Here is a 27,686-nt window from a genome sequence, read left to right as displayed (position 1 = left end):
ACCACACAAAACTAGACCAAAAAAAATAGGTGCAAAAGCAATGATGAATCGGGGCCTAAGTGTATACATAGAATAAAAGTGTTTTACTTTTGTGTGTGCTCATATGCATGTTACAAATGCGACTAAATAAAAAATACTACCAAAATGCTGGAAATTCGTTTCGGGCCTTGTACTAATTTTTAATTATGTTTCTTCAGGTGTAAAGTTACAGCTGATCTGTCATTGACTGGAAAGCAGCCGTGTACAGCACAATGTGAAAAATGTAACAGCCGTATATCTGGGACCTTCCTCTCTAGTATCCTGCACCAATACTCAACTGTGCTGGGGTATGTGGATATACAAGGAGCCACTGCCAGAGATCTGGTATTGCTGGAGTGCACCTTCATAATCAGCTGCTTAAATTGTTCTCATGAAGAACCAGTAAAGGTACGAGTAACCTAACGTAGGAAAGTGTAGATGAGACAATTTTATGATATCCAATGCTCTTTTCTCCCTCAGTTAATGGTTGTGTCATCTCTTTTTCTCTTTACTTGTTCTGCAGAGTCTCTCTTATGGCATTACTAAAGACTTGAATTGTGTCCAGTGTCACAGCAAGCTCAGCATTCTTATTGAAGCAACCAGATTTCAAAAGATTCAACGTTTCCCTGGGAAAGATATCGGTATGATGCAATTGCTGTATAAAATTTGGGGGTTTAACAGAAATAATATTTTAAAGAGAACCTGTCAGCACAATTTTGTAATGTAAAGTAAAGACATAGCTCTAATGGCCCTGTAATACAGATTAAATTGGTACATTTGATGAAGAAATCCGCATTTTTGTTCTTCTGTAATCAGCATTTGAAGTTTTCTGCTACTTATATTTTGGTGCACAGGGGCCGGACTGTGCACTGGGTCTTCTTTTCTCTGTCTGTGATTCCCCAGCCCCTCTACCTGCCTCTTCTGTTGGAAGTGGAGATTTCATACAGAGGAGGCAGGTCACTAAAAAGGCAGTTATTCAAAGTCTGGGGGCAGGCGGAGGGATGAGGATTACAGACAGGAAGGAGAAGACCCAGTGTACAGTCCGGCCCCTGTGCACTGAAATCTAAGTAGCAGAAAACTTCAAATGCTGATTAAAAAAGAACAACAAAGCGGATTTCTTCACCAAAGGTATCAATGTAGGGGCTCATATCCATCTGTGTTAATAAAACTGTCTGATGTTGTTCCTGAAAAGTCGGACGAGTGTCATGCGAATACAATGCGATTTTTCTCACCTAATCACTGAATGATATGCGAATGCAATCTGAATGCAATTCAATTTTAACATTAGCGTTTACATAGAGTAAATCTGTATGTCATTTAAAGATAGTTTTCAAAGTAAATATTCTTCAAAACTTATATAGATAGATGGATAGAAATATGTGAGTGAGATATATAATCATTGCTTTGCATGTGTAGCTTACTGTACATGTATTTACACTGTGTTCCAAATTATTATGCAAATATTTTCTCAGATTTTCCCAAATTACCTATATGAATTTCAGTCATTGTAATTTTCCAGTCAAATAACTATTAGAGTACAATTGAAAGGTTTTTGTACAAACTGCCTATGATAACAGTATATTTTTAAAAAAATAAAAAACTCAAACTGCACTCAAAATGCATGTTCCAAATTATTATGCACAGCAGAGTTTTCAACCTTTTCATTTTAATAAAGAACAAAAAAATTGTCATTTTTGAAATTATAAGCAGTAGCAGGTTATTACAAACTGAAATCAAACAGTTTTCAACTCAATACTTTATTCTAGGTGATGTTACATTTGCACATAGGACCCCTTGTTCGAAAGGAGCTTCTGAACTCTCTCGTCCATTGAATTTGTCAGGTTTTGGATGGATTCTGCTTCAATTGTTTTGCATGAGGACAGAATAATTTGGGAAAATCTGCATAATAATTTGGAACACAGTGTAATTAATAATTCAGTAAATGAAAGAAAAAATTGCGTGGGGTCCCCTGAAATTTTAATAACCAGCCGAGGGAAAGCAGACAGCTGGGGGCTGATGTTTTTAGCCTGGGAAGGGGGTAATACACATGGAACTTCTCAGGCTATTAATATCAGCTCACAGCTGTATACGTAGCCTTTACTGGTTAATAAAATGGGGGATTCTCAAAAAAAGACGTGGGGTCCCCCTATAATTAATAACCAGCAAAGGCTAGGCAGACAGCTCTTGGCTGATATTAATAGGCTAGGAAGGGGCCATGGATATTGGCCCCCTCCCAGATTAAAACATCAGCTCTCAGCCGCCCCAGAAATGGCGCATCCGTAAGATGCGCCAATTTTGGCACTTAGCCTGCGCTTTTCCCACTTGCCCTCATGCGTTGGCAAGTGGGGTAGTAGTATTGGGGTTGATGTCAGCTTTGTATTGGCAGCTGACATCACGTCCAAGGGTTAGTAATGGAGAGGCGTCTATAAGACGTCCCCATTACTAACCCCATAGTTAAATTGTAAATAATACACAGCCTGAATAAAATCCTTTAATAGAAAAAATGACACTGACACCTTTATTTGAAATAAGCACAACTCCTCTCTTTTACCCATTTATTATGGAAAAAGGAAAAAATAATAAACCACCATATTCCTCACCTGTCCCACGAGAATACATCATAAATGAAAATTGGCTCCTCCCCAGCAGACTATACCTCACCTGCTAGCATCAGGCCTCCTCTGTTTAGTGAGAAAGCAGTAGGAAAAGCAAAGAAAGTATTGATGCAAGAAACAGAAAAGTAATTCAATTACACCCCATCCGATCAACAACATAAAAACATGCCCAACCGGGCAACCCAGGGTTTATGCTGTGTCCCCCCAATAGAGGCTACGAGAAAGAGATTTTACGGTTATTTCTCGGTCACCTCATTGGGGCACACACAAACTGTGGGACGTCCTAAAGCTGTCCCTGGGGTGGAAAAGAAACTTAATTTTACTTTTACCACAGAAATTTTTTCCACTGTAGCTCAATCTGACGTTTGAGCAACCGTAGTATCTTCCTGCCCAGATTTGCATCTGCCAGAGCAAAAATGTGGAACTTGTAAAACTTATTAAAGGTATGCAGAGATGACCAGGTGGCTGCTTTGTAGACTTGCAGAACCGATGCGTGGTGACGATCTGCCCAGGAAGCTCCCAGCGCTCTCGCAGAGTGGGCCTTGACTCTAAAAGGAGGAACACTACCCTTTGACTTATACTCCTGAATAATGGCTGTTCTTCCAATCCAGCCAGTAATGGTAACCTTAGAAGCGGTTGGTCTCCTTCGAGGCCCCTCTGGAATAACAAACAAGGAGTCTCACCATCTGAACCAGTCATTAATGGACAGATAGGTCTGCACTGCCTGGACGACATCCAGTTTGCTGAAAGCTCTCTCAATTTGTTGAGAGGGCGCAGGACAGAAAGATAGTGAGACAATTTCTTTGTTAAGATAAAAAGCCGAAACCACCTTGGGGAGAAAGGATGGAATTGGCCGTAAAACTACCTTGTCCTGGTGAAGAATTAGATAAGGAGTGCGACAGGAGAGAGTCGCCAACTCTGATACTCTCCTGATGGAAGTGATGGCTACCAGAAAAGCAATTTTATAGGAGACACAGAGTGGAGAACTCCTTAATAGGCTCAAAAGGTGGAGACTGGAGTGCCTCCATGACAAGATTGAGATCCCAAGAAGCAATGAGATGCCTGTACCGCGGCCTTGTATGCGCCACTTCCTGAAAAAAGTCTTGACCTGTGGCCTAGATGCCAGATCCTTCTGAAATAAAATACCCAGAGTGGAGACCTAACCTTTGAGAGAACTAAGCACCAGCCCAGCCTCTAACTCTGACTGGAGAAAGGAGAGAAGTACAGGCAAGGAGAATGACATTTGGGTGAAGTCATTAGACTCACGCCACCGAAAGTAGGCCTTCCAAGTGTGATGATAGATGCACAGTGAAGAGGGCTTTCGTACCTTCATCATGTCTGGATCACTGACCCTAATAAACCTGTTGTTCTTAAAATCTTGTCCTCATTTGCCAGGAGGTTGATCACGTTTGCATACTAGGCCCTTCGAGGCCAGTTTGGCGTGACGAGGATAATTGGAATGCCTTTGCCCTGATCTTCTTGAGAAGTCTGGGCAGAAGGGCTAGAGGAGGAAATATATAGGGCAGAGCGAATTGGGACCACAGGATCGCCAATGCATCTATCGCGACTAACAGAGGATTTCGATACCTGGCGACAAACCTGAGCACACTTTGGTTTAGCCTGGATGCCATCACATCGATATCCGGGGTGCCTCACCGCTGGCAGATTACGCTGAATACTTCCAGATGTGGAGACCATTTCTCTGTGGCTATTTGTTGGCAGCTTAGGAAATTTGCTGCTGCCCAGTTGTCCATCCCAGGTATGTAAATGGCCAAGACCAACGATACCCTGTGTTCTGCCCACTCCTGAATACTTGTGGCTTCTGACATGGCGGACTGACTTCGCGTCCCGCCCTGCCGAATGATGTATGCCACAGCTCTGACATTGTCTGACTGAATTTTAACTGGTAACCCTGAGAGTAGAGATAGACAATGCAGAAGAGCCAGACAAATGGTTCTGAGTTCCAGTACATTGATCGAGAGAAGCCTCTCCTAATCCCCTCCAGGATCTTTGAATGGATGAATGGCAGAAGATCACTCCACATCTCTGAAGACTGGCATCCGTAGTCAGCACCTGCCAATGGATGGGGCAGAAAGAATGATCCTGAGTTAACAGAGGCGACGTTAACCACAAGTTCTGAGAGAAAATGGGCTCTTGATAAGGATGTTGTACAGGTAAGGGATCGCCGTAATTCCTCTGGTTTGGAGAAGCACCATGATTGGTGCCAGAACCTTTGAAAATACTCTGGGAGCCGTGGCTAGGCTGAAAGGGAGGGCCGCAAACTGAAAGTGATCCTGGTTGATCGCAAAGTGAAGATACCTCTGATGAGTCTGAAAAATGGGTATATGAAAATAGGTGTCCTGAATATCTATTGAGGACAGAAATTATCTGGGTTCCATGGAAGCAATTACCGAACAAAGAGATTCCATCTTGAAATGGCGCAAACGAATCCACTTATTCAGACACCTCCAGTCGAAGATGGGTCGCACAGAACCATCCTTTTTAGGTATCACAAAAAGATTGGTCAAAACTGTTTCTTATGGTGGGGGATGTGGGGGTACTGGATCTGAAATAATTAATCTGGTGAAAGGGCAGCGAACTCTATCCAGTACCCTGAAGAGACTACCTCTCTTACCCAAACATTGCTAATCGCCTCCAGCCGTACTTCTTGGATGCACAGGAGGCGGCCTCCCACTCTAGAAGAATTCCCAAGAGGAGGCAGCCCGTCATGCATTGGCTTCTCTGTTACATCTGGAGGGGGTTTGTCTCTCTTGATCCTGAGGCTGCCCAGAGGGTGTGGACCTGAAGGCTAACCTCCTTCTTCCCTGATAGGCTTTTTGTCTAACCTGTCTGACCTCACTTGGTGACCGAAATTGGTGAAAGGAACGAAACTGGAGCATGAGAAATGGGTGGTGCACCCTGGCCTGAGGGAGAAGAGTGCTTCTATCTCCCGTAGCATCAGCGATTAATTTTGTCTAATGTCGTCATAAAAAGATGTGAGCCCTGAAAAGACAGACTTGTTAAAGACATTTTGAGGCAAGATCTGCCTTCCATGCTTTCAGCCATAAAATCCGACAGATGGCCCAGTATTGCGGCATGAGCTGAGCACTCCGCAGCATCCAAAGATGCTGAACACAAGTACCTGCTTGCCTGAGCAATCTGGTCAGCTACCTTTGCCAACTCTGCTCTTTGAGACCCTTAAAGAATACCCCCACGCAGGTGTGTTGCCCATGTGGTATCTGCCTTAGGTACCCACGTGGCAAGAAAAGCTAGGCACAAGGCAAAGCCTGCCGCTTCAAAGGCAGATTTGGCCATAGACTTCATACGTCTATCCGTAGGATCTCTTAAGGCTGCCAATTCTCTCTTTGGCTCCATGCGACACGCAGGCTATAGAGAGTGGTTGGGCAGTAGCCATCACCGCCCCGGTAGCTGACCGCCGACTATGTCTTGATACAAGGTCCAGACCCTTCGATCAAAGAGGATATAGGCTGAACAGTACAGTCTGTACTCTAGTAGTATAAGCAAAGGGATATACTCCACAAATATTCAGTAGAATGACGAGCAAGAAGTGGCGCAGTATAATATTAAAAATTAACTTTTATTTATCTATTTAAAAAGTTCAGTGAATGTATAGAATTAATATAAAAAATGAGCAATAGTAAGTATTGCAAACGGTACTTAGCAGCCTTTAAAAGTAAATATATCTGTGGAACTAGTAGCACACCTGGTATAGTTCCTATTGTCTGGGGAACTTGATGGACCACAGGTATATAATACTGTAGACCACCACCTCAATTTTAACTAGGTGGTCTTGGTCTATACCCAAGGAAATCCTGTCATGCAATCAATGTTTTCTCTATATGTACATTAGAGCATATTGAACACACAGGTATACATCAAAAATCTCCCATGCCCATAATTTCAACTCAGGAATGGGTGGGGGAAAGAAAAAGATAGACCGACTGCCATATAGAGTCTAGATGTGGCATAAAATAATGGAACAATCTCACCGTTAAAGTGTCAATATCATCTCTGTTGACTCGTATCTGTGCAGTTCTAAGCAGTTCTAAAGAGGACCCTTTGGAAGTGCCATTATCCAGTAGAGTGCAGGACTCATTTCCTCTGGAAGGACCCAGACCATCAGAATAGAGAAAACATTGATTGCATGACAGGATTTCCTTGGGTATAGACCAAGACCACCTAGTTAAAATTAAGGTGGTGGTCTACAGTATTATATACCTGTGGTCCATCAAGTTCCCTAGACAATAGGAACTATACCAGGTGTGCTACTAGTTCCACAGATATATTTACTTTTAAAGGCTGCTAAGTATCGTTTGCAATACTTACTATTGCTTGTTTTTTATATTAATTCTATACATTCACTGAACTTTTTAAATAGATAAATAAAAGTTAATTTTTAATATTATACTGCGCCACTTCTTGCTCGTCATTCTACAGTCTGTACTCTCCATCACTAGGCGGGGTGAAACAGAGTACGCAATTACACCCTGTTACTCTTACGATCCATCTGAAATACAAAAGCGAAAAGGTTAAAAAACCTAACATGTCAAAAGGCTTTGGAACAGGTCTGTGAAGACCTATGTTGCCTCCAACCGACACAACAAAAAACTGAGGAGGCCTGATTCTAACAGGCAAGGTATAGACTGCTGGGGAGGAGCCAATTTTCATTTATGATGTAATCATACTCCAGGTGGCAGCAGCCTATCCCCACGGTTTCTGTGTCCCCCAATTAGGCGACCGAGAAATTTTTTGTTTATTATTAGCCTTTTTTAATGGGGGAAAATGTGGGTGATTTGAACTTTTTTTTAAACTTTATACTGTATTTCTTAGTCCCATTAGGTGACTAGAACCTGCGATTGTCTGATCACTTGTACTATATACAGCAATCCCACAGTATTGCTTTATATAGGAAAAATTATGGCTTCTTTTGAAGCATATATAAATCAGCTGAGAGGAAAACTCTTAAAATATAACTTTTATTTAATCCTTAAAAATGACTTTGTACCTCCAATGTCCAATATAAATCACTCATACACCCCTATTACAAACCAAATATCACGACCGACCCCTTGTATAGTAGAAAGGGCCTACAAAAATTAATTTGGTCCTGATAAATATATTTTCTCTTATAGCAAACCTTATTAAGGATATAAAACATGACACTATGTAAACTTCTTATGACATGTTGGGGGAAACTAGCAGTATTAATCCCATCTGGTACATATAGAACTTAAACATAGTGATATAAAATTTTTAACAATATGTGTGGATCTCACCCGTTCTCTTATCTGTGGGCATCCTCCAGTTGTTTCGTATCACCGAAAATAAATCTACCCTGTCATGCCCCTGATAATTTCTCCCGCCCTGACAAGCGCAGTACCCAGGTGTATCTATTACCCCACAAAATAATGCCTCCCGACGCTTTTCTTCCTCCTCAAAGAGGATTCATCAGGGGAGTGTGACTAGTATCTTGGAGAGCACTACAAAAAAGTGACTAAGTGCTATAAAGTGCTATTTGGTTTAAAAGTATCATCTAATGGACCTCACAATGGTGAGCTTCAATTTCTTGTGGTACAGAGTGCTGTTACCACCTTCAAAAGTGCAAAGAGAAAAGGGGGGTCCTCCACATCTTACTTCTCTGTTTAAATATACTCTTTTCCCTCCATTTCTGGGCGTTCCATGTCACTTCCGGGGTGGGGCTTAATTTGCTTTGTCATTATCATAAATAACAACCTTTTTCTTACAGGACGTTACCCTCCACTTTTTTTAGATGCTACTATATATTTTCTTTTAATAAAGATCTAATTCCATTTCTGCTTTTAAAATAATGCTAATATCGTTGTGGCATCCTGTTTATTACTGAGAAATGCCCATGTGATCCTTTTCCTCCTATTGTGTCCATATCCTAGGGTCATAAGCCTCCCACATGTCAAAATATGGAGGTCACCGGACATATACAGTTATATGAAAAAGTTTGGGCACCCCTATTAATCTTAAGCTTAATGTTTTATAAAAATTGGTGTTTTTGCAACAGCTATTTCAGTTTGATGTATGTAATAACTGTTGGACACAGTAATGTTTCTGCCTTGAAATGAGGTTTATTGTACTAACAGAAAATGTGCAATCTGCATTCAAACAAAATTTGACAGGTGCATAAGTATGGGCACCCTTATCATTTTCTTGTTTTAAATACTCCTACCTACTTTTTACTGACTTACTAAAGCACTTTTTTTGGTTTTGTAACCTCATTGAGCTTTGAACTTCATAGCCAGGTGTATGCAATCATGAGAAAAGCTACTTAAAGTGGCCACTTGCAAGTTGTTCTCCTGTTTGAATCACCTCTGAAGAGTGGCATCATGGGCTCCTCAAAACAACTGTCAAATGATCTGAAAACAAAGATTATTCAACACAGTTGTTCAGGGGAAGGATACAAAAAGCTGTCTCAGAGATTTAACCTGTCAGTTTCCACTGTGAGGAACATAGTAAGGAAATGGAAGAACACAGGGACAGTTCTTGTTAAGGCCAGAAGTGGCAGGCCAAGAAAAACATCAGAAAGGCAGAGAAGAAGAATGGTGAGATCAGTCAAGGACAATCCTCAGACCACCTCCAGAGAGCTGCAGCATCAACTTGCTGCAGATGGTGTCACTGTGCATCGGTCAACTATACAACGCACTTTGCACAAGGAGAAGCTGTATGGGAGAGTGATGCGAAAGAAGCCGTTTCTGCAAGCACGCCACAAACAGAGTCGGCTGAGGTATGCAAAAGCACATTTGGAGAAGCCAATTTCTTTTTGGAAGAAGGTCCTGTGGACTGATGACACCAAGATTGAGTTGTTTGGTCATACAAAAAGGCGTCATGCATGGCGGCAAAAAAACACAGCATTCCAAGAAAAACACTTGCTACCCACAGTAAAATTTGGTGGAGGTTCCATCATGCTTTGGGGCTGTGTGGCCAATGCCGGCACCGGGAATCTTCTTAAAGTTGAGGGACGCATGGATTCCACTCAGGATCAGCAGATTCTTGACAATAATGTTCAAGAATCAGTGATAAAGTTGAAGTTACGCAGGGGATAGATCTTTCAGCAAGACAATGATCCAAAACACCGCTCCAAATCTACTCAGGCATTCATGCAGAGGAACAATTACAATGTTCTGGAATGGCCATCCCAGTCCCCAGACCTGAATATCATTGAACATCTGTGGGATCATTTGAAGAGGGCTGTCCATGCTCGGCGACCATCAAACTTAACTGAACTGGAATTGTTTTGTAAAGAGGAATGGTCAAAATTACCTTAATCCAGGAACTCATTAAAAGCTACAGGAAGCGACTAGAGGCTGTTATTTTTGCAAAAGGAGGATCTACTAAATATTAATGTCACTTTTCTGGTGAGGAGCCCATACTTATGCACCTGTCAAATTTTGTTTGAATGCAGATTGCACATTTTCTGTTAGTACAATAAACCTCATTTCAAGGCAGAAACATTACTGTGTCCAACAGTTATTACATATATCAAACTGAAATAGCTGTTGCAAAAACACCAATTTTTATAAAACAATAAGCTTAAGATTAATAGGGGCGCCCAAACTTTTTCATATAACTGTATTTATATCATTTACAGCGTCCGTTATCTGCCTCTCTCTCTCTAGCGCTCCAAAAATATACTTCCTCCGCCATTTTCGGACGTCTGGAAAGCAAGCCACAGGCTAAAAAACATTGCACTTGACAAATGAGTGTTTTGCTCGTTAATTGGGTTATTGCTGGCCTGGTCTGACAGTCTTCTATACGGGAACAAGCATTCCTAGGAAAAGTAGCCTTCATTGTCCCAAGATCTCAATCCAATCAAATATCTGTGAGATGTGTTGAACAAGTAAATCTCATCTATGGTGCTCAAGCTCGCAACATAAAGGATTTGCTGCTGACTTTGGTATGGTCTATTGGGTCCATGTCTTGATAGGTCAGATCTGTTTTTGTAGTACGAGAGAGAATTACACTATTAGGCATGTCATTTTAATATTGTGAATGAAAAAAGTATTATGTATTTGCATCTTTAATTATGTTACAGGTAACAAAGCTCAAGGATATATCAGAAAGAAAGCAATGAGAGATCCTTTTATACAACCTGGGAAACCTCTTCCTGACCGAGGTGCCTGTAGACACTACAGAAAGAGCTACCGTTGGCTGAGGTGAGCTTTTATATTCCTATTTATTCTACAGTTATTTATAACATATCAAAAAATTAAGACGTGCCGTCCCATGTCAAAGTAATCTAATCCGATAACTAATGATCAGATCAATTTCCTAAAGGCCGGTACACACAATAATTCCGGAGATCTTATTTATTGACTGTGCTACCCATAATAATTATTATTATGTCTGGTTAGATCTTGGAATATTGCCATGTGTATAATCATGCTTCCTTATAAATGAAGTAACATTAATAAGGAGGTTGTCCAGGGCTTTAATATTAATGACTTATCCTTAGGATAGGTCATCAGTGTCTGATTGGTAGGCTGTGAAACTCTGCATCCCCGCCGATCAGCTGTTCCCGGTGTCAGCGGAGACTGGAAATGCTCAGTTGTGGAGCTATACAGCCCTGTCGACTGTATAGTGGCCGCAGGCAGGTACTGCACATCCACCTATTCAAATCAATAGGGGGTGGATGTGCAGTACCCAGCTACAGCCACTATTCTGTCAACGTAGCTGTACAGCTCCGCAACTGAGCAGTTCTGACTACCGCCGACGCCAGGAACAGCTGATCGAGGATGCCAAGTGTCGTACCCACACCACTCAGAGATTGATGACCTGTCCTAAGAAAAGGTCATCAGTGTTAAGGTCCCGGACAACCCCTTTCCTCCTCTTCCAGTTTTCATATTTCCATTCTAATTTTTTCCTCTCCCTTTATTAAATAGCGATAATTTATTTTATTTCTGCACAATTATAGACATACGAGGGCTTGATTTTTTGCAGGATGGGTTGTAGTCTTGAATTACACCATACCTATAATCTTATAAAGTAAGGAAAAATGGCAAAAAAAATCTAAGTGCTGTGAAATGGTGGAAAAAAAAACGCAATGCTTGCATTTTTTAGGGGGGTTTATTTTTTAAAGGTGCAGTAAAAAAACACCAGTATCTTTTAAAAATCACCATCACTAGAGCTGGTCTTTTCCTTGGCAAGCTGGTGTTCTTATTTAGACAATTATTTATAAAATTTTGGGGTACATACTATTCTTTGACAGCTTATTATTGCATCGTTTTGTGTTTTGCGGTGACCAAATTTACGGAATTGTGTTGTTTTTTGATTTTTTTTTTCTCATTATGGCATTTATCGATCGGCTTAATTATTTTATATTTTGATCTGACTTTTCTGAACGCAGTGATATCAGATATATATATTTTTAGATTTATTTATTCTTAACTGGTGAAAAGTGTATTGATTTGTTTTACACTTCTTTTTCTACTTTTTATTTTGTTAGTCCCCTTAGGGGACTTGAACCTACTTGTACTATATACAGAAATGCAACAGTATTGCTGTATATGGTGAAAATCACAGTCTTCTATGACACCTAACCAAAGGAAGGGATCATATGACAGGCACTGGGGTGTTTACCTGGCCCCGATTGTCATGCCGGCCAAACAGGTTCCCGTGAATGACAGTGGCATTTAAGAGGTGGATGGCATCAATCACTGTTGTTAGAGGCAGATACCTGTTATTTAATATAGCCAGCATCTGACTTCCTCTGCTTCTGAACACCCTCAAAAGTCTCTGACAAGCTCCATGATGGAGCATGAAGGGATTAAAGAGGTTGTCCACTAACTGGACAACCCCTTTTTAAAATGAGTAGTACAGCTTGTAAAATCAAAATATCATATATTCCCCTCCTACACCAGTGCCTTTCCAGCAATTTTGGTGTTGGCGCTTGCATGACATTGGTTGCAGGGCTCACGTGGCTTATTAATGAATGGCTGCTGTTGGGCTGCTACGCACTTACAGTGGGGGCAATAAGTATTTGATCCCTTGCTGTTTTTGTAAGTTTGCCCACTGACAAAGCCATGAACAATCTATAATTTTAAGGGTAGGTTAATTTTAACATTGAGAGATAGAATATATTGTATAAATTAGATACATTTTTTTGCATTTTGCAGTGAGAAATAAATATTTGATCCCTCTGGCAAACAACACTTAATACTTGGTGGCAAAGCCCTTGTTGGCAAGCACAGTCAGGCATTTTTTGTAGCTGATTATGAGATTTGCGCACATGTCAGGAGGAATTTTAGTCTACTCCTCTTTGCACATCATCTCTAAATCATTAATATTTTGAGGCTGCCGCTTGGCAACTCAGAGATTCAACTCCCTCCATAAGTTTCCTATGGGATTGAGATCCGGAGACTGGCTAGGCCACTCCATGACGTTACTGTGCTTCTTTTTGAGCCACTACTTTGTTGCCTTGGCTGTATGTTTTAGGTCATTGTCTTGCTGGAAGACCCAGCTACGACCCATCTTCAATGCTCCTACTAAGGGAAGGAGGTTGTTGGCCAAAATCTTGCGATACATGACCCCATCCATCTTCCCTTCAGTACGGTGCAGTCGTCATGTCCCCTTTGCAGAAAAGCACCTCCAAAGTATAATGTTTCCCCCACCATGCTTCACGGTTGGGATGATGTTCTTAGGGTTGTACTCATCCTCCTTCTTCCTCCAAACACAGCGAGTTGAGTTAATGCCAAAGAGCTCAATTTTTGTCTCATCTAACCACAGCACCTTCTCCCAATAACTCACAGAATCATCCAGGTGTTTATTGGCAAACTTCAGACGGGCCTGCACATGTGTCTTCTTGAGCAGGGGGACCTTGCGGGCACTGCAGGATTTTAAACCTTTAAGGTGTAATGTGTTACCAATGGTTTTCTTGGTGACTGTGGTCCCAGCTGCCTTGAGATCATTAACAAGTTTCCCCCATGTAGTTTTAGACTGATCTCTCACCTTCCTCATGATCAAGGATACCCCATGAGGTGAGATTTTTCTTGGTGCCCCAGATCGATGTCGATTGACAGTCATTTTGTATTTCTTCCATTTCCTTCCTATTGCACCAACAGTTGTCTCCTTCTCACCCAGCGTCTTACTTACGGTTTTGTAGCCCATTCCAGCTTTGTGCAGGTCTATGATCTTGTCCCTGACATCCGTACAAAGCTCTTTGGTCTTGCCCATGTTGTAGAGGTTAGAGTCTGACTGATTAATTGAGTCTTTGGACAGGAGACTTTTATACAGGTGACTATATAAGACAGCTGTCTTTAATGCAGGTAACGAGTTGATTAGGAGCGTCTAACTGGTCTGTAGGAGCCAGAACTCATAATGGTTTGGAGGAGATCAAATACTTATTTCTCACTGCAAAATGCAAAAAAAATTATCTAATTTATACAATGTGATTTTCTTGATTTTGTTTTGGGATATTCTATCTCTCAATATTAAAATTAACCTACCTTTAAAATTCTAGACTGTTCAACTCTTTGTCAGTGGGCAAACTTACAAAAATAGCAAGGGATCAAATACTTATTTCCCCCACTGTACCTCGCTCAAACTGACCTCGGACAAGTAGAAGTAGTGAGAGCACAGCAGCCCAATAGCAGCTACAGATTTGCTGCAGCGCTCACGTGGCATAACAAGTCTCAGGAGATCCAACGCTGATACTGTATCTCTGTTATGGTGCCAGTGCAGGAGGTGAACATGTGAGGTGAGAATATGTTTATTTTTTATTTTGCAAGGGTGAATATTTGTATTAAAAAGGGTTTTCCAGATGGACTACAATACTTTAATGGGTTGTGCACTAACAGTTGCCGGGTCTGTGCCTTCTAATGATAACATCCTGTGTACGGTATGATTATTTGTTCTGCCAGCGGATAGGTGCTTGGTGAAAGCTCTTGCCACACATTAGACATCAATGTATTGTGTGTCACTGTCGCTATAATGTCATTTACATTCTTATTCAAGCACCTATACTTTTTTCAGAGAAGGTACATTTCAATTTTCATACATAGCTGATGGGTCCTGAATAAGGCATGTCGTTTTTGTTAGCGATGGCGTGATTTATGAAGATTAATAATAAACCATAGCATTTTCATTGGGCTTTTCCTTCATTTACACTAGCCAATTATTGTAAGTGAATTGTAACGACTATTGGACAAAAGTGGAGGCTAAATGATTGTATAGTTGTGAAAGAACAAGCACAGGTTGTACTCCTCCCAAGGTCCAGTGCCAACTCTCTACGTCGACTACAGAGCGCATCACCGCTGAAGCCGATCACTGAACGCAGAGGCTCTGCTAATGTAGACCGCTCAGTGATTGGCTGCAGCAGTGATGTGCGCTGTGGCGGTGGAGAGCCAGCTGTGAACCCAGGGAGAGGGATTATTATCTGTGTTTCTTTTACAGCTATGCAATGGTTTGGGCATTACTTTTATGAAAGTGGAAATCCCATTTAACACCTATTATCCTTTCTACTATAAATACTACTCCTAGTAAATCCTACTTCCTACAGTATGTAAAAAATAAATACATTTAATCTATACATCTTTGTTCATGTGTAACCTGCACATTACCTTTTTTTCTCTACGGATTCTGATATTTATATCTATTATGTGTATACGAAGTTGTGTTGTATTGATTCATTTGTTGCACGTAATAATTGATCACATTCTCCCTGCATTTCCTTTTTATGAAAGGTTCCCATGCTGTGGGAAGGCTTACCCATGTGATGGCTGCCACGATGAAGCCGAAAACCATGAAATGGAGCTGGCTTCACGCATGTTATGTGGCTATTGTGCTAAAGAACAGGTGAGGGTTTGCATATATCTCACACCCTGAATTTTTCTTTTTTTAGCTGGTATTTGGTGAAAGTTTTAGTGTCAAAGCTTATTTACAATGGGCCAAACCACCCCAACTCCCCCAGTAACATTCCTTACCCAAACGAGGGTACACTCAGATCATACATTGTGAAGATAATGCTTGGAACATACACGGGTAAGCACTTATTACACAAATATTAACATTTTTGTTTATTATGCCCCTGGCACCTGCTGGTTAACCACTTAAATGCCTCTGCCAGTCTCTGACATCAGTAATTGAGTGGCACAATCTCACTGGGGAGTCTATGGTCTGACAGCAATAGCTCCCGCTACCCCCCTCTCACACCTCAAGCACCAGGTCCCGATGGCTTGTCAAGGCAGCCAAGTGCCTGCTTTACTTTTACACTAAACCGTACAAACATTCAAGTCCCCTACTAAAAAAATGTGAAAAGTACAGTAATTGAAATGAAAATATAAAAAATCCCGATACAAAATTATCAAAACTCTGTACATACCACAAAATGGTAGCAATAAAAACTACAGCTTGCCACACAAAAAAAGCCATTGTATAGCTCCATCAATGGAAAAGTAAAGTTATGAAGACAAACCCAAATTATTCTTTTTTTTAGAACGTTCAGAATTTTTCTAAGGCTGTATAAGTTTGCTATCGCATGAATTGCATTGACAAGAAGAATCATTTCGCCAGGTTGTTTTAACCCCTTAATGGCATATGACGTACAGGATACGTCATATGCCGTCCCCCTGTTCCTGATGCTGTCTCGCAAGCCTAGCCTGCATCTTTGCCGGCAGATGATGGCTTATTTAATCAGTCATCATATGCCTCTAACTCCACTTGTAGCTGTTAACCTGTCGAATGTCTTTGACAGCGCGCTGGCAGGGGGGGGTGTTCAAAGTGCTCATTGGCGCGTTCGTGACAGGATCTTGGGCTGTCGTTGAGTTGCCATGATAGCTGGGAGTCTGCTGAAGACCTTGCTTGTCATGACAGTTCTCCTGTGAAAGCAAGCCTGCAGTTGGTGTTCATAGGAGATTGTGATTTTTGTTATATACAGCAATGCTGTGGCCTTGCTCTCTGTAGCACTAGCAAACAGACAATCACAGCTTCAAGTCCCCTAAGGAGACTTACAAATTCAGTGAAAAGGAAAAAAAAAATATGAAGACAATAACAAACTTGTATCTAACTCAAAATGATATCAATAAAACAATGGCTCGGGGCGCAAAAAACGCCCTTACACAGCTTCATATACCAAAAATTGAAAACGTTACGGCTCTCGGAAAATGTTGTCATAAGCAATGTATATATATATATATATATTTTTTACAAATTGCTGAATTAGTCTACACCACTTAAATAAAACAAAAACTATACATGTTTGGTATCTGCACGATCAAACGCTGTAAATAAAAACCAAAAACAATTGCAGAATTGCACGGTTTTTTTGCTATTTCACCACACTTAGAATCTGTTTCTAGTTTTCCACTACACATGATATCACAAAATGGTGTCATTCAAAAGTACGACTTGTCCCGCGGAAAACAAGCCCTCATACGGCAATGTCGACAGAAAAATAAAAAAAGTAGTGGCTCTTGGCATAAGGGGAGGAAAAAAGGAAAGCGCAAAACAAAAAAAACACACCTGGTCCTTAAGGGGTTAATCTGGAACAAACACTGTAGAAAGAAGCTAAACCTCAAAAAAACTATTATACCTTTCATTATACCTGGAATTTTTTCCGTGTTTCCAGTATGTTGAATGGTGAAAAACATTGTGTCACTTAAAACTACAACTCGTCACACAAAAAATAAGCCCTCATAAAGCTACGTCAAATGAAGATTTAAAAAGTTATGGATCTTGGAAGAAGGGGAGGAAAGAGGAAACCACACAAAAATGGGGAAGGGCTAACATCACATTCCTATAGTGTTAAAACTCCTCATTTGTCTGTTTCATACAGCCTTACAGTACTGGGAAACCATGTGTTTCATGTGGAAACATGATGAACAAGAATATCCACTCAATACATTGGGAAGGAGGAAAGGGCTGCAGAAATAAAGTGAAGATGTCAAGGTATGGCTCATAGCCTAGATCCCATGTATACAAACACTAACCTATGCAAGTACTCGTACCTGTGCCAGCGTCCGTACCAGCCAGTGTATTTTATCCAAATTTATTTCTAGTGAAGTGAAATTTAGGAACAGATATCTGTAAATAATCATAATGAAACTGTGGTCTTTCAATCATGTAGTCTGACAGAAGTGAAATCCAGGTCCTGCTTCTACTTATACTTTCTGAAAAGGAATGTTTTAACACCTATGTGATTTTTTTTTATTTTTAAATATATCTATAGAGACTAGCAAGGCAAGGAGCAGGAGATCATGCACATTATCAACAGCATTTAAAGGCATTCACTGCCTTTGGCTAGGTGCACACGTTCAGGATTTGAAGCAGAAATTTCCGCAGTGTTTCTGCATCTCCTTGGCAGGAAAAACACTGCGGAAAAAAACGTACGGTTTTGCCGCGGTTTTTGGCGCGTTTTTGTTCATCAGTGACTGCTTTTTGGTGCTTAATAAAGTTATTTGGTGGGACATTGCTTTAACCCTTGGATTACCCTCAGAACTGGGGTGTGTATATTGGTTAATTTAAATGATTAAAGAATGTCTGTTGTATTTTAAATAAAGTGTTTACTCTGTGTCTGTGTGTTTATTAATCTCTTTACTTTACTTTAATTAGGATTGGTGATGAAAGGGTCTGATTGACACCTTGTCATCACCAAACAAAAGAGCTAGGTGTCATCTAATCCCAATCTTCATTGGCATTCCTGTTCATGTAATTTCTGGGGCAGCTGCTATTTTTAGCCTATGAAGGTGCCATTAGGCAAACATGGTCCCTGGCTATTATTAACAGCTCACAGCTGTTTCGTTAGCCGCTACGTCCCACCAATCAGCACTTAGCAGCATTTTGGACGTAGCGTATTTTTGCTGCGTCCAAAATGCGGTGTTCTAATGCCACACTTTTGTTGTCGGTACATGTGAATCCACCGCATATAATGACACTTCAATCGGTCAAAATCTGCAGCTGAGACTAGCGTGTCTGCTACAGAAATTGACTTGCTGCAGGTGAGTTTGGGTACATGGCCACGGTCAGGAGCCGCTGCAGGTTTGATGCTGAATGTTTATACAGCGTCAAACCCACAGCGTCCAGATGTTACAGCGTAGTGGATGGGATCTCTAGAAATCCCATGTCCACTATGCGTGCATCAGAGGCTGCGAATCACCCGTGGACACTGACATGCGGCACATCTTTCAGGACCACAGCATGTCAAATTCTCTTGCGGAGTCGCTAGTCTCCGCAACATAAATTTGACCACTAGAATGTACTGTATGCGATAAATCCGCATGGTTCAGCGAACACATGCTTATTTACTTGCGTTCAATAGAATGCAACTTTTGGACACAGCAAACATATGCTGCATCCAAAGCGCTGCTACTTCCGGATCGTTGGCACAGAGCCTAAAATGTAAAAAAAAAATAATAAAAAAAAAAAATGGCGTCATTTCTATAACAAGCAAAGAGAAAGCCGACCGTTGGGGGCTGATATTAGTAGCCAGGGAAGGGGCCATTAGCCAAAAATGTTCCCTGGCTATTAATATCAACCCACAGCTGTTTGTTTAGCCTTTACTGACTAGATTACAGGGGGACCCCAGAAAAAAATTGACATAGAAAAGGCTAAACAGACAGCTGCGGGCTGATATTAATAGCCAGGGAAGGGGCCATGGATACTAGGCCACTCCGCGGCTAATAATATCACCCCTCAGCAGTCCCAGAAATGGCGCATCCATTAGATGCACCAAATCTGGCGCTTAGCAGTGGCGAGTGGGATAATGGGGTTGGGGTTCACACCAGCCTTGTATTGACGGCTGATGTGAAGCCCAGGTTAGTAATGGAGGGCATCTATAAAACGCCCCCATTACTAACCGCGAAGTAAAGTGGTCGTTGTTTTTTCAATAAATACACCGCCAAAATAAAGTATTTTAATTTAAAAAAAAAAAACAGTTTTTTGAAAAAAAAAAAAAAATTATTGTACGCTCAGTCCCCAAATTCCTCGTCTCTTGAAAAAAACGGAAAATAAAAAACAACCATATCCCTCACCTGTCCGGCGTCACGACGTTTTCCACTATTCCGTCACGATTATTCCTCGGCAATCCGGGTCACTTTTACGGCAGTGACATCAGCAATCACCGATGTCACTGCTGTAGAAGACAGCAATGTATACTGACAGGAGTGTAAAATCATCCTGTCAGTGTACATTGCTGCTGCAGGACTGAGGTCACTGGAGATCAGTTGATCAGCCCTGGTGACCTCCACACCAATACTGGTGGGAACATTCTTCATAATGTTCCCACGCAGCATCGGTGCCATAAAGTGAGGTCACGTGAGCTCTCATCTGAGAGCTTATGTGACAGCAGGTCATGACAGCGCAGTACACTGCTGGGAGCCACCGGGAGGATGACATCGCCAGGGGACATCGCTGGACAGGTGAGAATAGTGTTTTTTATTGTCTTTTTTACTTTTCTTTTTTTACACGCGTGGTACTCGGCTCGGCTGAGGAGACTACTGCTCCCCTCAGCCGTGCCGCTCTCGCTGTTATCCTCCTCCTCTGCCAACCTGGGTACCACCCGCAGCGTTTCACCGCCCATTAAATATTATACCTGCAGATTTGCTGTGGTTCAAGTGAAGTCAATGGGCGGGAAACGCTGCGCACAATTGACATGCTGCATTTTTTCCCACAATGGTAATCCTGAGCGGAAATTTCCGCATCATGTGCACAGCACATCAGGATTATCATTGCAATAGATGGCAGACCCATTACCAAGCGTTTTCGCGGCAAAAAACTGCTGCGAAAACGCTACGTGTGAGATTTAACCTAACTCACCTTTTTGTGAATAAGATAATTTGAAAAAAATCTGAGCATACAGTATCTTGCTGCTGAGATGGACAGCAAGTGATCAATTTTACATTAGTAATAAGATGAATGGCCAGCATGTAAAATAGACGGAGGTCCAAACGATACGCAATTTTTGATTATCCCATGCTTTTGCTAATTAATGAATACCTTATTACTCAAGCTGACAAAGTATCTAAACATGTCACTACATGCTGAATATGACGTAGTCTGTATGTCCCAGCAGGAATTTACTATCTTAGGAAGTTATGTGTCTGTGCCTCACGCTATTTCCAACTGGCTGCGTGAGATTTAGAAGCTGGTGACATAGGACTGCTGTAAGAGGTGTGGGGTTAGAGCTTGGGCTATATGACACTTATAGATATTGTCACCTCCCAGATGACTCTTCAGTAGCTAGTTACATAGTGTTGATTTATTTATTTATTTTGCTATTTAACCGAATTATATTTAGTATAGAAGGATATGTTAAGATATATATCACTATTATTATATCTGTTTTAGCACCCCGGTAGCATGTGTAGCATATGTAGAAACATTGCTAGTTCATGTATTTAAAATGGAGGTAGTTTAGGTGGCTTCACTCCCAAGCAATTTTCCGGTTTTCGTTTGTCCCTCCCATTCTTCCAAACATTGTATTGACTTCTTACTTGCAGAAAGGATAAACAAAAATATGCGAACGCCTCAAAGACCTTGTCACGGAAGAGTGTGAACAAGAAGTAGCTTCCTTCCTCCCCAGGTAACATGAGTGGTAAGTTTATTGAAGAAGCTGAATTATTTATTGATTAGTCTGGCATTTATTTACTTGTTCATTTGCCACATGTTGAGTGAGATGGTGTGTTAACACAATACTATACTGTTGTGCTCAAAAGTTTACATACCCCGGCAGAATTTTTCCTTTCTTGGCCTTGTTTCAGAGAATATGAATGATAACAAAAAAACTTTTTCTCCACTCATGGTTATTGGTTGTGGATGAGGTTTGACAATAAATGGCTTCACCCAACCAATAACCATGAGTGGAGAAAAAGTTTTTTTGTTATCATTCATATTCTGTGAAACAAGGCCAAGAAAGGAAAAATTCTGCCGGGATATGTAAACTTTTGAGCACAACTGTACATGTAATAATGTTTAAAGGGAACCTGTCATGTAAAAAAAAAAACGGTTAATCTGCGGGTGAATAGCATACCTGCACTGAGAGCTCCGCTGCATTTAACACGTGATTATGGGGGGGAGGGTGGGGGCTTATCATTCCCTGTGCCCATCGGCACCCCATGCCTGTCATTACGATCTTCCTTTGCAAGCCAGTATTTAGCTGTCATTCATACGAGATCGTGATTTTAGCTATACATAGCAGTGCTCATGCACTGCTATGTATAGTACAAGCGATCAGACGATCGCAGCTTTAGTTCCCCTAATGGAACTAACAAATACACTAAAAAGTGAGAAAAAAAAATGTTTTTAAAAATATGAGGAAAAAAAAAAGTTCAGATCACCCCCCTTTTTGCCCCATTAAAAATAAAATAATAATAATAAAAAAAATACTCATTTGATATTGCTGTGTTCAAAAAGGTCAGATCGATCAAAATCTAAAATAAATTAATCCAATTGGTAAACAGCGTAACGAGAGAAAAATCTAAACGCCAGAATTTTGTTTTTTTAAGCTGCCACAGCATTGCAATAAAAGGCAAACAAAACATCGTATCTACCCCAAAATGGTGTTAGTAAAAACCTCAGCTCAGGGCACAAAAATAAGCTCTCACACAGCCATGTATCCTGAATAATGAAAACGTTACAGGTCTCAGAAAATGGCAAAAAAAAGCAACATTTTTTTTTTTTACAAATTTCTGAATTTTTTTCACCACTTAAATAAAAAACAAAACAACTATACATATTTGTTATCTGCATAATTGTACTAACCTGGGTCAGTTTTACCGTATAGTGACTATGGTAAATAAAAAAGAAAAAAGACAATTGCGGAATTGCACTTTTTTGCAATTTCAATGCATGTGGAATTTTTTTGTTTCTTTCCAGTGCATCACATGATCAATTGAATGGTGTCATTCAAAAGTATAACTCGTCCCACAAAAACAAGCCCTCACATGGTCATATTGATGGCAAAATAAAAAAGTTATGTCTCTTGCAAAAGGGGGAGGAAAAGATGAAAATGAAATAAAAAATGTAAAATAGCCCGATCATGAAAAAGTTAATGATATGTTAAATTAACTATTGAAGGAAGCAAAGAGAAAACATTTTTTTTTATATTTTTTTAGTATTTTTTAAAAGCTAAAATCACCCCCCTCTTGCCCCATTCTAAATAAAACAAAAATATACATATTTGGTATCGCCGCGTTCAGAGTCACCCGATCTATCAAAATATAACAAGAATTAATCCGATCGGTAAACGGCGTAACGAGAGAAAAAATCAAAACACCAGAATTGCGGTTTTTTTGGTCGCCATAAAATGCACAAACAGTCAATCAAAACATCGTATCTACCCCAAAATTATATCAATAAAAACGTCAGCTCAGCACCCAAAAATAAGCCCTCACCCAGCTCCAGATCCTGAAAATGGCGCCATTTTTTATTTCTTGCAAACTTTGGATTTTTTACAGCACTTAAAAAAAGAATCTATACCATTTTGATACCTGGAACTCATACTGACCTGGTTAATCATGATGGCAGGTCAGTTTTACCATATAGTGAACATGGTAAAAAAAGCAATTGTGGAATTTCACCGTACTTGGATTTTTTATCGCGTTTTCCAGTATTTGGTATGATAAAATCAATGGTGTCATTCAAAAGTACAATTTGTTCCGCAAAAAACAAGCCCTCATAAGGCCATGTTGGCGGAAATATAAAAAAGTTATGGCTCTTGAAACTGAAAATCGCACGGTGGTGAAGGAGTTAATGTCCGGTGTGGGTAATGTCTTCAGTTTACCATGCAGTTAACACTGGAGGCGTACAAGGTCTTTGTAGATGAAAGGGGGCCGGAGTCCGTTCCTCTGGTGGACCTAGGAGTCCCGAAGGTGGCGTGGTTTCTTAGCGGACTACTCCCAATATATGGCGTATGGCTTCCAGATTAAAAGAAAAAGCATTAATAGCATGCTCTGTATTCCCAATGTGGCTAGTTCTATGAGTGCCTGTGTGACTACTGTTATTTAGTAGCTGTATGATCTTTCTACATTTTATCTTCTCTCACTTATATCTTGTTTTATCCTCAGTGTCCTATGAAGGTTCACATCCCATTCTGATGGAAAGTAAGATCATAGTACGGGAATCAAGAAGTCAGAAAAAATACCAAAAATTTCAGTATAAAAATTATTAATGCATTGCTTTTGTTGCTTCATTAAAGGGGTTATAAACATGTTAATGGAGAAAGGCTGCTTAGTTATATTTGTCTTAATGTGGTGAAAATCCTTTACTGTTTTGCACTGGTAACCATTTCATTAGCCAGCAGTAAATGATGAATGTTTTGTACTTTTCAGTCTGTCATACACAGGCAGTACAGTTTATTTGTTAGGGTTAGTAAGCATGCAAAGGCTTCTTTTCTTAGGAAAATGTAAAATAAACAAAATTACAGTCCAGTTGAACATAACCATGAACGTGGCAAATCCAACCGGAATGAAAACACGCATTATTGTCACCCCTTCCCATTCTGTGAAGTGTATAGCCATCGTGAGGTTTAAACCCCTCTCCATATATGTCATGCTCTTCTTGCAGGTCCTGCCATTATACATGTGAGGCTCCTGCGACGATTTTGAATATTGATGAGACTTATCGATCCCTGCAGTTTAACCTTTTTAATGCGGCACTCACTAGAGAGAGGGGGCTCCCTTTGTCAGTCCATTGGTTCACCCACCATGTGATTGCTGGGTTGATGGTACCTTTACATTTGCATTTTTGGGCCGAACAATGGCCCACGCAAGCGCTATCATAGTCCTCCTTTTAGAGCCTAATAGGATGTCTGTCTGCGTTATGCTGACTGGCTGGCATAATACTCTGTATTTCTGAAGAATTACTGTGTGTTATATGAATGATTTAGTTTAAAAAAATTACAGACAAAAAATATTCAGCTTTTCCCCCATAATTGTTGCTTTAGTATGGAAACATAACTGCTTTCTTAGAATCCTCTTCTCCATAACAACCCCACCTATAAATATACTGTATAATCTATCCTGTACGAAAGTGATGCCCAAACTCGTCCTGCAAAAAAAGAAGCCATTATATGTCTGTTGATGGAAAAATGAAACATGGTTTATTGGAAAACTCCTTTTTTTTTTTAAAGTTTCATCTTGAAGGGGTTAAAAATTTCTCTGAATACAGTGCAAAAGACGAAAAATAAATCTTTCTAGTCAGCATGATGGTCACCTCGATGGGCTGCGTTATGTCAGTGAGATATGGTGGTGTCTGTTGGGGTGTGCAACAGATCCAGGACATTGTTGTTTCCATTTGTAATGGAAACTATGACACTGATCTGAAAAGAATGTATGGTTTGTATCATATAGTGATATTTTATACATAAAGCTAGAAAATAAAGAGAGAAGTACAAAGCCCCCTTAAGTCCATATAAGTTAGCCAAGTGATGTTGCAGTTTAGACCCTACATTTAAAGAGGTTTGGTCGCAATGCAAAGTGCATATATTATTAAATAGATTTCTTTGACCTGATGAGCTTGATGTGCTTACTTTGAAATTCCATGTCGGACTACCTGTATCAGTTTTGAAAGATTTTCTAATATTAAAATGAGCATTTCCAGTCCAGCATTAGCTGTAGCTGGGCTCATGAAATGTTCATTTTATTGTCGGGATAATAAAGCCACGTTGACAGTCATTTTCCTAGTAAGTACACTGAGAAATCTGTTTGATACATGTAATTTGTATTGTGATATTTGGTGACAAATCCATTTGATGTGATTTCTCTGCCTGACAGATCTCCAGTGTCTCTTCACTGTCTTTTTTTTTTAATCTTTTTTTTAAACCCATATGGTAGAGAGACTAACGGTCCAATAATTTCCCTATCGTAGCCATCAATATAAAGCATGTATTAGTCTTAAAATGAGTTCTGATTTTGCATTGCCCCCTTAATTAACTTTGATATAACAATATCCTCTAGAGAAATTATTTTTCTGTAGCTGATCCATTATATTTCCCAACCAGTATAATAGTTTTCCTTCAGAAATAATACTTTTTTTTTCTTTGCAGTAAATTGTTAGATTGACACAAACCTTTATTCATTAAATAACCTTCATATCTGTGGCCAGGACTTGACTCATGCATGTGGTGGGGTTATGCCTGAGTCCTAAATTTACTGCCAGAATCAGATTCCATCTCATTGGATTAAGATAAAATCAATTTTGTGCAAAAATGAGCACCTGATCTACAGCATTAATCCTTCTCTGGCAACATGCTACCGAGCAGGGTGATCTAGAGACTTGTGGGGAAACATACAGTATAACCTGTGTTCAAGCTTTTCATTCTGGGCTTTGCTGTCTGGTGGGCTGCCGTCATCTGTGATTGATGGTTACCTTGTGTAAGTGTGCATACAGAGATGGCTGTCAATCACTGGTTAGGACCACCCACCTGGTTGAAAAGCCCAGAATAAGTAGATATTAAAAAAAACTGACTCTTTTCCCATAAGCCTATATATCACTCTGCTGTGTAGCATTCTGCCTCCAGATGGACTGCATTGTCAGGGTGACTGGTTCCATTAAAGTTAGTCATTCAGCTCTGAAATATCCATTTACGTTGTAGAATGCACGTTTTACCACAAGGTGGCACTGCAGCCTTGTCCCTTGTGACATTCCAATCAGTAAGCTGCAATCATTCATGACTGAATTACAGGATGATATGCCGATATCCAAGTCAGAATTGTGACTTATCCAAGACTGCTCCTTGTGAAATGTTTCCTCTTTTGCCAATATAGTTTTTCTCCAATCTGTTTCTCTTTAGTACAGAAAACAATGCATGTAGGAGTATACACTACCATTCTAAAGTTGTATATGAGGAACATCTCCATTGTGTTACGCTATAATTCAATCTATTCTCAAAACAGTCATGGAGTGAACAGAGTTACTGTGTATCTGTCGTAGAACAAGTACATTTACTGAACACAAGAGTGGAAAAATAATTATTACTCTCTTTACTCTTTAAATAATTTCATTGCTTATGAACCTGTAAATGAACTTGTAAAATACTGTTTACATCCAATAAAAATGATTTGTCTCCTGCTTTCAGCCAATGTGTAATCGTCTGCCTTTTTGTTTGATCAGAGGTAAAGTCCCAATGAGATTAGATGTCACAATAATTATAAATAACACATATTTAGGACTGTTATGATATAACTAATATGCATGTTTGGTAAAAGACTTAAAAAAAATATAGATTTTTTTTTCACCTTCTCATGGTATTTCTTTCTTTGAATGCCGACTTAAAGATACAGTGTTACTCAAAAACAAAACATCAAGCAGAACAAGTTGTAAGAAGAAACAGTGTAGGTGTAAAAATAAAAAAAAGCCCCTTGGTTTGTACGGGAGAAATCCATTCACAATGATGGAAAGATACATGTGAGGGTGTGTGCACACAATGTCTTTTTCAGGTGGGAGTTCTTAAAAAATGCTAAAAAGAATGAACATATTGACGGCAATGTCTAAACTACTTGTTCAGTCTTTTTATTTTCTTGGAACCGCTTCAGGTTTCGAAAGCTACAAAGCAGTTGAAAGAAGTGCCTTGACTATTCTTCAATCAGTTCAGTATTGTAAGACACAATAAAAAAAAAAGTGCTGACAACAAAGCGGCTGCGAAAGCACAACAGAAATGACGTTTCAGTAAAAACACCATTTTCCTGAAGCGTCTTCTGCTTGATAAACTTGACCGTTGTGTTGACGCCTAAAAGACGTGATGTGCACACACCCTTTAGAATTAACATTTGTGCAGTAAGGGATTTCTGACTTTTAGGGTATATTCACAAGTGGCTGATTTGTTGCAGAGATTTTTGTGACTGTACCATTTATCTACTTGCAGAAATCCATGTGCCTACCATAAAAACGTAGCTGAAATCTCTGCAACAAATCAGCAGCGGGTCTATATACTCTTGTTGATTTTCGAACAAGAGGGCTGTATAAAGTTTAGTTTCTTATGGTTGAGTCATGTTTCACTATGAAACCGTTAATGTACAATAATGCACATGCATAGTATGACAAACCAATACAGATCATTGATTACCAATGGTTTAA

The 27,686-nt window shown here is 40.1% G+C and overlaps 1 protein-coding gene across 4 annotated transcripts in view; it reads left to right on the top strand.

The window, feature by feature from the left end:
- LOC141166205 (uncharacterized) overlaps positions 1 to 26,665 on the top strand; it is a 56,824-nt gene extending 30,159 nt beyond the window's left edge. The window contains exons 7-13 of one of the 4 annotated variants that reach the window (XM_073652669.1): positions 198 to 426; positions 542 to 659; positions 10,717 to 10,837; positions 15,362 to 15,473; positions 17,452 to 17,564; positions 21,113 to 21,207; positions 23,678 to 26,665. In XM_073652669.1, coding sequence (XP_073508770.1) covers positions 198 to 426; positions 542 to 659; positions 10,717 to 10,837; positions 15,362 to 15,473; positions 17,452 to 17,564; positions 21,113 to 21,179 — 760 coding nt within the window. In that variant the 3' untranslated portion in view covers positions 21,180 to 21,207; positions 23,678 to 26,665. The remainder of the gene's footprint in view (positions 1 to 197; positions 427 to 541; positions 660 to 10,716; positions 10,838 to 15,361; positions 15,474 to 17,451; positions 17,565 to 21,112; positions 21,208 to 23,677) is intronic. The other 3 variants (XM_073652671.1, XM_073652670.1, XM_073652668.1) reach the window with 3 other exon arrangements.
- The last annotated feature ends 1,021 nt before the right edge of the window (positions 26,666 to 27,686 follow it).

This window comes from Phyllobates terribilis, unplaced genomic scaffold (assembly GCF_046119375.1).
Source record: "Phyllobates terribilis strain yellow unplaced genomic scaffold, ASM4611937v1 Scaffold_11__3_contigs__length_659146591, whole genome shotgun sequence".
Taxonomy (NCBI): domain Eukaryota; kingdom Metazoa; phylum Chordata; class Amphibia; order Anura; family Dendrobatidae; genus Phyllobates; species Phyllobates terribilis.
This window is presented reverse-complemented; position numbering and strand designations above follow the sequence as displayed.